The sequence below is a fragment of the Sinocyclocheilus anshuiensis genome, unplaced genomic scaffold (assembly GCF_001515605.1).
Source record: "Sinocyclocheilus anshuiensis isolate Anshui unplaced genomic scaffold, SAMN03320099.WGS_v1.1 scaffold792, whole genome shotgun sequence".
Taxonomy (NCBI): Eukaryota; Metazoa; Chordata; class Actinopteri; order Cypriniformes; family Cyprinidae; genus Sinocyclocheilus; species Sinocyclocheilus anshuiensis.
In genome coordinates this window covers 562,901-575,357 of record NW_015558618.1, presented here as the reverse complement: position 1 = coordinate 575,357, position 12,457 = coordinate 562,901, and the positions used below count along the sequence as shown (strand labels likewise).

Here is a 12,457-nt window from a genome sequence, read left to right as displayed (position 1 = left end):
TTTAAATCTAGATTAAAGACACATCTCTTTGGCCAAGCATTCAAATAATGCATCTCATAATCTTGTACTGCAGTTATATCTGATCAAATGCACATTATTATTCTTAAGCTTGGGTTAAACAAATTAATTTTGCTTGATTGGAACAGCAGCTACGCTAATTATGTCTCTATTTGTTTCTCTGTTTTTGCACACAAGCTTCAGTCTGGATCCAGAACACCTGAGAAGAGATGATGCCAACCCCTCAGAGGACCTCAGATGATGCCAACCCTGAAACAACTTACAGAACTACCACATTTTGCTATAAGTTTGATTGCATCATATAATAATTGCTGTTAATAGTGTTCATCGTCTGTTTGATTACGTCTTCGATTTCTCCGTACATTTCTGCCATATGTACATTAACTGACAGTCACCACTGATAAGCTACCACTAAATATTGTAGAAACTTCATTTTCTGTAAAGTTGCTTTGCAACGATTTGTATCGTGAAAAGCGCTACACAAATAAACTTGAATTGAATGGTCTCCGAGAAATTCACTAAAATATAATGTCCTCTACAGAGGACAAAAGTCTATGCCTGGGTCCCAGGATTAAGGTAAACACTTTTACAACTAAACTTATTAATCTTCTATATTACAGCTAAAAAGTAATATCTCTTATGTTAAGAGACCAGTATTGAGACATTATTGTCATGTAGCCACAAAACAATTTTCAAAACTTGGTAATCATAGTTTTCAAGATACCACACTACTACGGATACTACAATGGTCACTTCATTTAAAAATAATAATAATAATACAATAATAATAAGTAGGCTAATATCTTGATGTTACCATTTTACCTAATAATTCATTTGGCTTTTTCAGTAGACATTAATGTGGCATTTAGGCGGTAACCATGGTTAGCAAAATATTTAAATATATTCATTTCTAAGTTTTTGGCGGCTTTATCAGTTTGTGCAGTTAGCATTTTGTTGACACAAACAACAGTGGAAGCAGAATTGTTTCCACATCACAGCACTGACTTACTTTTATTAAAATAAACACATCTACGCGAAACATCGAACCAAAACAAGAGAACGTGCAGCTAGCAAAAGCTCACAAGAACGAGGTCGCAGAAAACGCACAACAAACATCGATTACAATCAGAAACACGCTGAAAAAAATGATAAATAAACAACAACCGTCCGCGTTCCTGATATACAGCGCAATATGAGCAGCAGCTCTGTTATATTAGCAGCAGCTAAACACACATGCGCTTTTGTCTCTATCAGCACACACTGCTGAATCTCACAGCGCCTACGTTCACAACACAGATAAGCTTCAGACGGGATGCTGTGTTTATTTCTATTTACACGAACGCTGTTGCTACAGACTGTCGAGGAGGACAGTAGTTCGGTCGTTTTGATGCTCACCTTTCCTTTCCATGCTGCACCGGCGGCTAAGTGCTCAGATTCAGATTTACTCACATGTAACGGTCTGCTCATGCGCACTAAACTTCCCCAACAACAACTCGACTGAACAGAGCTATGCTGTATCGAAAGCCAAATGGTTCAGAATTCTGTTGCTTTTCACCGCCGTAAAACTAAAGCTGTCACACCCACATGTACTTACTTATGCTGCGTTCCAAGTCCTCCTGGGACGTTCGTACTTAAGTCGTAATTACGACGTTAGGTGCGTTCAAGTCAGTTTAGTCGGCGCAAGATGGCGGTGTAACGTTACCTTCTTTTTAATAAATTACAAGAAAATACAACAGGGACATGCACAGACAAATGATGAAAGTATACATTTTCCTATTAAATTTGTTCCAATAACTCTAAAATGTGAATAATTATTATAGGCCTTACCACAGTGATTTAGGGTAAAGCAAAAAGGCAGTTTGGAACATGGTTTTATAATGAACTACTCAGTCATTTAACCCTCCTGTGATGTCTGGGGTCAAATTGACCCCAAAGCAACTTTGACTTCTCTAAAAAAAAAAATATGAATAAAATTATATTTTTAAAGCTTGAATCTTTCTGACTTTTGCTACAAATTCATAAACATGCACATCTTGTTTTACAAAGTTTTTAAAATGCCTGTGCACAATTTGACCCAATTGGTGATGTCTGGGCTCTATTGCCTCTCATGACAAAATATCTAATGAGTAAATATCATTTATGCCTTGGCATTAATTTACATTTTACTATAACTGTACTGCATATGAAGGACAATTTTTGTCCTTTTCAGAGTTGCATGTACCTTTATCTACTATTTCATACAATAATGTGTTTACAAACACCGTACACACATTTTTACAAGCTTCTATCAAAAAGTATTGTTGTTTCCATATTATATTGGGACTATTCATAGACATAATAATTTTTATACTGTACTAACTGTATTTCCATTCCTTTAACCCTACCCCTCACACAAAACCTTCTGCATTTTTACATTTCCAAATAAAATAAAAAACAAGCTGTTTTCCTCATGGGGACCAACTAAATGTCCCCACAATATCAGAAATGTCAGGTTTTACTGTCCTTGTGGGGACATTTGACTGTCGTTCTCTGTCTAAAGAAAAATGACCACAAGATACACTGTGAGTGAGGTGTTATGCTGCGTTCAAGTCCTCCTGGGACGTTCGTACTTAAGTCGTAATTACGACGTTAGGTGCGTTCAAGTCAGTTTAGTCGGCGCAAGATGGCGGTGTAACGTTACCTTCTTTTTAATAAATTACAAGAAAATACAACAGGGTCTGTTAACTCTGCTTATAGAAAATGAAGAGCAAAGAATTCGGGTGTGTTTTGCGTTTTCTTTACTTGGATTTCATTAACTAGCTGCGTAACAAGAACATGACCAATTTAAGTTTATAGGACAACTAAACTATCAATTTAAACAAAAAACTACAGACGTTGCATCCATCGATTCCGCCATGTTTCTCATTGACACACTCGGAAACTCGGGGCTTAAAGAAAATGTCGAGTTTCCCACTCATAATCACGACTTTATGGTGGCGTTCATGTGCGTTCAACTCGTAAATACGATCTATCCGACACGACTTGAACGCACCATTACATGAGTCGCGCATCGAGTTGTCACAAAGTTTCGAGTCAAAAGTCGATGTTGGTTTATTAGCTGTTGGGTAAACAAGGGACCAGTCTTGCGTATAGGGGAGAGCGGGGTGAGTTGAGTCAGTTTTTACTTACGCAGTGTTTAAAGCGAGCACATGACAGTAATGGGTACAACTTAAATATGTACATAGATTTCAGGATGTGGTGCCTCCTTGGGAATAATCACTTTAGGTCTAAAATAAACTGCTTTTAAAATATGGCTTTCCAATGTTCTATTGGCTCAACTTGCCTCCAGTGAGGGTAAATTAGCCTAGGGCAGGGGTGCCCAAACTCGGTCCTGGAGGGCCGGTGTCCTGAAGAGTTTAGCTCCAACTTGCCTCAACACACCTGCCTTCAAGTTCCTAGTATGCCTAGTAAGAGCTTGATTAGCCTGGTTCAGGTGTGTTTAATTGGGGTTGGAGCTAAACTCTTCAGGACACCGGCCCTCCAGGACCGAGTTTGGGCACCCCTGGCCTAGGGAGAGGGTAAGTTGAGCCACATGGAGTTAAACTGTGCCACTGATTATGCTGAAGTAAAACTGAACATTTTTCAACAGTTCACAACTTTGAAGGCATTCTTAAATTAAGCTATTTTAAAATTTCAGAACAAAAAGTTCAAATTGAAGAATTAAAAAAAAACACGCACTGCAACAGAACTGGGCTAATAGTACTCAACATTGCACTTATAAGTGTTGCAGGGAAATACAATTTCATACAAAACTTTTCATAAATCCAATTTTCATAAACAAGCCACTGGCTCAACTTACCCCAGGACCTTTGGCTCAAATTACCCCACTCCTACCATTTTAATAACTTGTATCATCCAGCAGCTTAGAGCTAACATCATGCTAACATTAGCCTCATATAATAACCTCCTAAAGCACAAATACGTGTGATATTTTTCAGATTTGTCTGTAATCGTTGAGCATGAGTCCATCAGCATGAGTCCATCAGCAAAAAAAAGCCATTAAATAGACAATAATATATTTTTTAAATCCCTCTGGGGCTGTTCTTTTATTTTTTTTACTTAATTGTAATGATATGAAACTCGGTAATGGTTTGGCACTTGCTATGTGAACACACACACATACTGTTTCCATGTTTTATGGGACATTCATTAAATGTAATGGTTTTTATACTGTAAAAAAAACTGTATTTTCTATTCCCTTACCCTAAATCCACTCCTCATGCAAACCTTTCTGCAGTTTTAGATGGTCAAAAAATGTAATTCTGTATGATTTATAAGCTAGTTTCCTCATGGGGACCTAAAAAAATGTCTCCACAAGGTCAAAATTGACTGGTATTTCTATCTTTGTGGGGATATTCGGTCCCCATAATGTAGGAACACACACACAAAATCATGGACATGATTCAAAAAGGATAAATGGTCCTGAAAAAATATTTAATTTTTGCAATTTCAACTTCAAATTTGGAACACAACTTGTTTAGATTTATGCCTTTGGTTTTCTCGCAGTTTCCGAGTAAAACATGTTTTCGAAAATATATTTCAAATAACATTTAAAAATAGTATTTTGTGCATGTTTAATTATAATAAACTTAAACTTCTATCATTTTTTTCAGTTTAACTTTTTTCTTTTTTTTTACTTCAACAATAACCTGCCAAGTGTCTTCTTTAAAAAGTGACCAAACTTAATTCTGTGCTCCAAAGCAGTGGTTCCCAACGCTGGTCCAGGAGGCACCCCAACACTGCACATTTTGCATGTTTCCTTAATCAAACACACCTGGTTCAGGTCATCAGCTCATTAGTAGAGACTTCAAGACCTGAAATTTGTGCGGCAGAGAAAGGAGACATGCAAAACGTGCAGTGTTGGGGTGCCTCCAGGACCAGGGTTGGGAACCACTGCGAGTTCAAAGCATTCAAGATTTATGACAGAAATTACATTTTCAGGTCTATGCTCAAAAAGTAGTTAACAGGTAATAAATGGATCATAATTATTACATAAATATAATTTAGTACCATAAGATCACCTGAAAATACAAAATATTAAATTGAAAAACATTATATGTATATATGTGTGTGTTTGTTTGTATGTATGTATGTGTGTGTATGTGTGCATATGTATATATGTGTATATGTATGTGTATATGTATATATATGTGTGTATATGTGTGTATATATATATATATATATATACATACACCTTGCTACATGTACTGTTAGGCTAACAAAGACTTGTCATTTGCACTTATGTATTGTTGCTCTTTTGTTAGTTTTGAGTGCTTTTATTGTCCTCATTTGTAAGTCGCTTTGGATAAAAGTGTCTGCTATATTACTAAATAAATAAATAAATTATAGAACTAAAATATAGTAAATGTATTTTATTGAAATAAACATTTTTTTTACCGCAACACAAGCGGGTTTTTTCCCCCCTCAGTGTCAATAAGTATAGTTTCCCATTGTGACAACTGACCCCACCTGCATGCTCTGCTAATGGGACATGTTGTCATAAACGGTCAAAATGTTTATGCTCAATAGACTTCTGTACCAAAGACTTTAAACACAAATTGTGTTCCTCTGCAGACATATTTTACTCCATTTTTGAGTTTCCTGAGCTTTTGGTGTCACCAGAGGTTAAAAGAAAATATGTCAGTGAGTGATTATTTCATAAATGATGACTCATATTAAGAATTGCAGTGGTTTGTGGTAATCTGCAATACATGTTTATTATGTAACACGCTGCTTCGGGCATTTTGAGTATTACCACTTGGTGGCAGTGTTCTCCAAAAAAATAAAAAATTGTTTGCACAGATGCAACTTTACATAATCCCTTGTATTTTTCAGAATTAGACAGTACAAAAATGCACTGTACTTGTGCAAAAGAAATACCAAATAATGAATGTTGTGAAAAATAATTGCTTTTATTCCTGTATAGCAGTGGTTGTTCTTGTTCACAGACCACATAACTTGTGTGCGACTGAAGAAAAACCGGTTATATGCACAAACAAAAGAGAGAGAGAGAGAGATACAATAATCTCTTTTCCATGAAAAATGGATTCCATGCAACAAAATGAAGTATAAACCACGTTTAATGGATTTCGCTGCTCGATGCACCACTGATTGGCACGTTTAGTGATTGTGCACTCGTCAGAAAACTGTAAATGTTCATACAAACAACCCCCCCCCTCACATATAACAATACATGCTCAACACAGAAAATATTGCTGAATAAAATTAAGTGATAATATACAGTGAAAATAATAATAATCTTAAACAACTGATACAATAAATTAGATTGAAAGAAAACACATGTCTGATGAAAGTCTTCTAGTCTGGGCTGTTAAATTAAGATCGTCATGCTCAATGGAAAAGCTGAATATTGGCTCAGGTTCGTTCATTTTCACAAACATGAACTTTCTGGCTGTACGTCTTTCCCAGGGCAAGCAAACATAAAGGGGAACTACTTTACCGTGGGAACATAATGCAGCTGTGTCTAGCTCAGAGTTGTTCTGTTTTCAGGAACTTCCTGTTAAATCCAGATCCCCCTTTGTTTTTTTTTAAAGATTTATTTTTGCCGTTTTATGCCTTTTATTTAGATAGGACAGTAGGTCGACAGGAAGCTAAGTGGGTGAGAGAGAGACGGGGGTGGGATCGGGAAAGGTCCACAAGCCGGGACTCGAACTCGGGACGCCCGAAGCGCAAAGGCGCTACATGACCAGATCCCCGTTTTACACCCATTTCTCTCAATTTACATAACTAATAAATGAATGAGGTCTAGTCTAGCTAGAGCATCAGCAGCCCTTTAACATGGAGTGAAGGGAACAGCGTGCATTTGAAGAACAGGCAGAAAATCAGGCGAACCAGCCAAAAACATGTCCAAATCGCAAAGTCAAAAACAATTCTATAGATAGGAAAAAGGAAGCCTATCTTTAGAAACCTTACAATTTTGACTCGATTTTCATGACAGTTTTTTGAAAGGTGAGTCTCATTACTGTAATACAGTGTTACGGGGTTTTTTTTTTCAATTGTAAATCTATATAGAATAAAAGCTGTATAACAAATACTATCATGATGGATAAATGATTTATCATTTAAATTACATATCACAGTTTTATTCACTGCATTACAGCAATGACAATTGAGATTATTATTATTTTTTTTAATTTCTGGTAATAATCACTGGGTGTACAGAGTAAAATGAACAAATCATCAGTATATAAATAATAATTATTGATTCTCATAAACATAATTATTGGCATTTTTCTTTATTTGTAAAATATATTTAACCATTTTTGTCCTCTGTTTTTCTGGTTAATTATGCTCTGGAGAGGTTTTGTGAGATTCGCCCATACCATTTTATATGTAAGAACATTGTGAGGAACTGTACATTCTCACTTTAGCACTGAACACCACGTGTTTTTCTAAATATTTTACAATAGATTTCAGAACAGGCACATTCATATAAACAGCATTTATTACTGTTTTTGTCATCTATTATTGACAGATGGCAGAAGATCACTGCGTCGATATACTCCTGTTTACATTCTACACAGAGCACTAAATAATAATTACATTCTCTTTAGGATTCACTCTGAAGTTCATTCATTTGCTATTTATAATGCAGATCACATTCTGTGATGTGTGCTCTGCTGCAAATAATAAAGAAAATTGTTGCTGCACATTATTATCATTTATGTACAGCAGTGGCATTTTATTTACATATCTAAAACTTAGTATTCTGACAGTACTCAAGTTTTTCTGGCCTCTATTTGTTGTATAGACTACAAGCGGAGTTCGGAGGCAAATGTCTGGCTTCCCCAGAAAAAGAATATTAAACTGTGAGCTTAAAATGCTGTTATGAATTTGACTGATTGCTTTTTAATGAGAATACATATTTTTCCAATTTCAAGTGTTCTGGCCAAAAACAAAAAGTAGTTAATTCACCCAAAATTGAAAACTTTGTCATTTTCTCACCCTCAAATTGTGACCCTGGAGCACAAAACCAGTCTTAAGTCGCTGGGGTATATTTTTAACAATAGCCAAAAAAAACATTGTATGGGTCAAAATGATCGATTTTTCTTTTATGCCAAAAATCATTAGGATATTAAGTAAAGATCATGTTCCGTGAAGATATTTTGTAAATTTCCTACCGTAAATATATCAAAACTTAATTTTTGATTAGTAATATGCATTGCTAAGAACTTCATTTGGACAACTTTAAAGGCGATTTTCTCAATATTTAGATTTTTTTCGCACCCTCAGATTCCAGATTTTCAAATAGTTGTATTTCAGCCAAATATTGTCCTATCCTAACAAACCATACATCAATTGACAGCTTATTTATTCAGCTTTTCAGCTTCAAAATTGACCCTTATGACTGGTTTTTGTGGTCCAGGGTCACAATTGTTCCAAACTTGTATGAGTTTCTTCTGTTGAACAAGATTTGGAAGAATGTTGGAAACCAAACAGCTGCTGGTAGCCATTGACTTCCATAGTATGGAAAAAATACCAAAATTCGTTTGTTTACCAACATTCTTCAAAATATTCTTTTGTGTCCATCAGATGAAAGAAACTCACACAGGTTTGGAACAACATGAAGGCGAGTAAATGATGATAACATTTTTCATTTTTGGGTGAACTATCCCTTTAAATTACTGGGTCACAAGACACAAAACCTTACATTCTCGGTGTCCTTTCTGAAAGTTTGCACTTTTTTTTTTTCCCCTTTTTCGACAGAGCATGTATGAAGGCATGGATAAGCAGGCTCAGAACACGGGGAAGCCAGCACTTGATGATGGCAGGCACTTGAATGTCATTTTCCTGTATGGATGAAGGTCCTGTAGGTCGAGCAGCCTTCATGACTCCATCTCGTCTCTGTCGAACACGGGGGGCTCGAAGCTGATCACCTCCTCATACGTGAGCTCTGTGGACAGACAGACTGTTACTGTCACATCATGGAGAGGTTGGTCAATAAAATGTCATTTCTCTGCGAGATCTAGATGGTGCAGGCTTACGTTTCCACTCTTCGATGTCCAGTTCGCGACTCTCAAAGCTCTGGTCGTAGGGCTCTGCCTCGGGCTCGTCGTCCGGGTCGTGGTACTGGGAGAAGTACGGGTGCGCGAGAGCCTGTGAGGCAGTTATCCGTTTATCTGTGTCCAGAACCAGCATCTTCTCCAGTAGGTCCACAGCTAGAACGGATAACAGGGCAGAGACTCAAAAAGCAACATTCGGAATTATAAAATATAAAAGGCAGCTAAATATGCTCGTATATAAAAAAGAACAATTTATACTGGCAGAAAATAGTCACATTATGAAAACATGTTTTTTATCAATTTTTATTTTTTTAAAGATTGTGTACTGTCACTGTACTGAAACCAAAACGAATTAAAAATAATATTTTTACTACACTCCAATAATATTTATTAATGCTTCTGAAAGTCTCTTCTGTTCACCAAGGCTGCATTTATTAGATCGAAAATACAGTAATATTTTTAAATATTATTGCAACTTAAAAATAACTTTTCTATTTCAATCAATTTTAAACTGTAATTTATTCCTGTGATGCAAAGCTGAATTTTCAGCATCATTACTCCAGTCTCCAGTGTCACATGATCCTTCAGAAATCATCCTAATATGCTGATTTGAAAAAACATTTATGATTATTATCAATGTTGAAAACAGTTTTGCTGCTTTATATCTTCATGGGAACCATGATATATATTTTTTTCAGTATTCTCTGAAGAATAGAAAGTTGCTGAATTATAAGAACAGCATTTATTTTAAATCGAAATCGATTGTAACACTTTTGATCAATTTAATACATCCTTGCTGAAACTAAAATTATTATTATTAAATCTTACTGACCCCAAATGGTAGTACATATTACTTAGAAAACATTTACTTTATTTTTATATTTAATATAAAACTTTAAAATAGAAATCAAACTTATGTCTAATAGTTATAAACTAAGGCTGTCAAAAAATTATATAATTGTAATTAAAATCATGATTTCTGACTAGAAATAATAAAATATTACATTAAACGTACTTAATACCTAAAGTTAACATGTTAACTCTGACAACCTTGTAAAGAAAGAAAATATGCGGCTCCCTGAGGGGGCCCTGGACCTCAATTTAAAATCAGCTGATGAAGTTAATCATATTACTGCTGCTCAGATCTTAAGTTACTAGAAGCGTGGGACAGTTCGGAAAGAGGTCTGCATCCTCCGGCTGAGTTTCAATGAGAAAAAAAAGGGGATTTATCAGGCATAGGTAATGTGGGAAAAGCCAGAATTGTTACCTAATGGGTTTGCACCAACAAACACATCTGCAAAGTTCCTCTTGGGCATATACACAAGGGAACTGATGTAGTTCTGTGCCTGTAGGTTAAAAAAAAACACACACGCATTATTAGATTACACATATAATTATTAGAGTCAAAATAAGGACAAAGTAGAGCAAACAAAGATGGCTAAGAAAAAAGCATGACAATATAGAGTGCTGTATGGATGATGCATTTTGAAGGCCAAAATTTGGAAACAAGCATATTTGCACAGTCAGCGGATTTTGGTTAAATGCCTGAAATAAGGTCTGCAGTTAACACAAGCGCAATATATTTTCACATTTTATTCTTCAACATAAAATACATCAATACTACCCTGCGATTTTGTTTGGTGGTTAAATAGGAATATAGAGGTAGTCGACTTTCACTGTCTTGCTGTGTTAATCACGCTCTTGCAAACTATTCTAACTCAAACTTTCAGAGAAAACGTTTTTTAAATAAAGACTGAAAGTGTTGTTGGATGTTTAACGGTGGTGACATTAAAGTCATACGACCATAATGAAGTTCATTTTCTACATGTACATTGTATTTAGGTTTCAAAATTGAGTGAAGAATTTGTGAAGATTATGAACAAATCATGTAACAATAATAAACGTTCGTTGGTCTCAGAGCTTATTTTCAGCAATAATCCAAAAAGCCAATAGAAAAATCCTAGTGGGTTTTTGTCGAGGGAACCAGTGACGTAAACTTCAGGATTGGCCAACAAAAATACATCATCACTGCAATACTCTATCAAGATTACGAATTATCTTAACCTAAATTATTTTGCACAAAATTAAGCCACATTTAAAACATATAAATGTCATTGATATTTTATATCTAATGCATTGACCTTCACACATTTTTTACAGGTTCAAAAAATGTGCAGATATTCTTTGGGCCGATTTCTGTTCTTCCATTAACATCAGATTTCTGCTGAAATGTTCATCTCGATCTTGTTCAGTGTTTTCCAGTGGACCTCAGACAATGTTAAACAAACACTGTGGCTTTGGTTTACTGCACAGAACATTATGTTAGAGCTTAAGCAGTCTGAACTCACTGCATGCCTGTGTTTAAAAAGAGTAGCGGTATTTGCCTATAAGCTCAGCCTTGCAGTGAACTGTAGGACTGCAGTGGGCGGAAATGAGGTCAGACGTGTTGCATACGAAAAGCAGGCAGAAGTTGGGAAAGAGGGATGTTGGGAGGGGTTTGGAAAATCAAAAACGACCCATAGCAAACAGAAAAGAGTCACATAGGGAAAACGTAGTCACTTGTTCCAGAGCGGCCCGGGTCTGGAGGATTTTCTGTGAAATTCTACGGCCAGACGTGGACCATGGGGTTTAGAAGGGGTCCGTTCTCACCTCGTGGCTCGGCATGCTGCTTATTAGAGAGTCTGGCGGGGTTCCCGTCAGTCGCATTATCTGCTGAAGCTGGTTTATATCTTGGGGAACCCAGGTCAAGGGTTGTACGATAAAATGCACTCACCAATAGGAGTGCTAAAACAGGAAAACAATGCGACCATCGTTGCGGCTTGATGCCGAGATTATTTAAGAAAGGGAAAAACAGGACAGGAAGAAGAGGAGAGGCAACACAAATGCACACCGTGTTCGATTAGACCCATGCATCCCATGTGAATCAATCCAGTGTTGAAAAAGACACAGGAAATGTAACAGGAAGTGTGAGGATTGAGAAAGCCATTGCTATGCACTCGTAAGTGTGGGCTGATTTTGCAAAATCATCTGCCATCATCATCTGACTTCTACTTACTATTTTATTAGGGATGTAACGATTAACCGCGAGTCGGTTGAAAATCGATTCAAATATGTGACGATTCAAATCGGTTGAGATGCTAAACAAACCGCGATTCAGTTAGTTGTAGGAGTTTATATGAATGTATGTCTGAGGGGAACTTACTGTCTTTAGGAAAGTTTAGATGGTATTTTTTTCTTTTCATATTGCTTCTGTATAATGCATATTAAAGTTCATAAGTGCAGCGCTGCTTTGTTTACAGCGGAAACCAAGGAAACGCTTTAAGCACCACCTGCTGGCAGAGAGTGAATCTGCATCTCATTCAGCTCGTCTGCTGTTT

The 12,457-nt window shown here is 36.3% G+C and overlaps 2 protein-coding genes across 3 annotated transcripts in view; both read right to left on the bottom strand.

The window, feature by feature from the left end:
• The window catches only part of LOC107680449 (SRSF protein kinase 1-like), a 49,267-nt gene extending 47,694 nt beyond the window's left edge, over nucleotides 1–1,573 (bottom strand). Inside the window, exon 1 of the mRNA XM_016476337.1 lies at nucleotides 1,414–1,573. Within this exon, the coding sequence (XP_016331823.1) occupies nucleotides 1,414–1,426 (13 nt within the window). The 5' untranslated portion in view covers nucleotides 1,427–1,573. The remainder of the gene's footprint in view (nucleotides 1–1,413) is intronic.
• Nucleotides 1,574–8,641: 7,068 nt separating this feature from the next.
• The window catches only part of LOC107680431 (mitogen-activated protein kinase 14B-like), a 36,922-nt gene continuing 33,106 nt past the window's right edge, over nucleotides 8,642–12,457 (bottom strand). Inside the window, exons 9-12 of one of the 2 annotated variants that reach the window (XM_016476315.1) lie at nucleotides 11,730–11,809; nucleotides 10,348–10,426; nucleotides 9,063–9,236; nucleotides 8,642–8,971 (exon numbers count right to left, since the gene is read on the bottom strand). In XM_016476315.1, the coding sequence (XP_016331801.1) occupies nucleotides 8,904–8,971; nucleotides 9,063–9,236; nucleotides 10,348–10,426; nucleotides 11,730–11,809 (401 nt within the window). In that variant the 3' untranslated portion in view covers nucleotides 8,642–8,903. The remainder of the gene's footprint in view (nucleotides 8,972–9,062; nucleotides 9,237–10,347; nucleotides 10,427–11,729; nucleotides 11,810–12,457) is intronic. The other variant, XM_016476314.1, reaches the window with a different exon arrangement.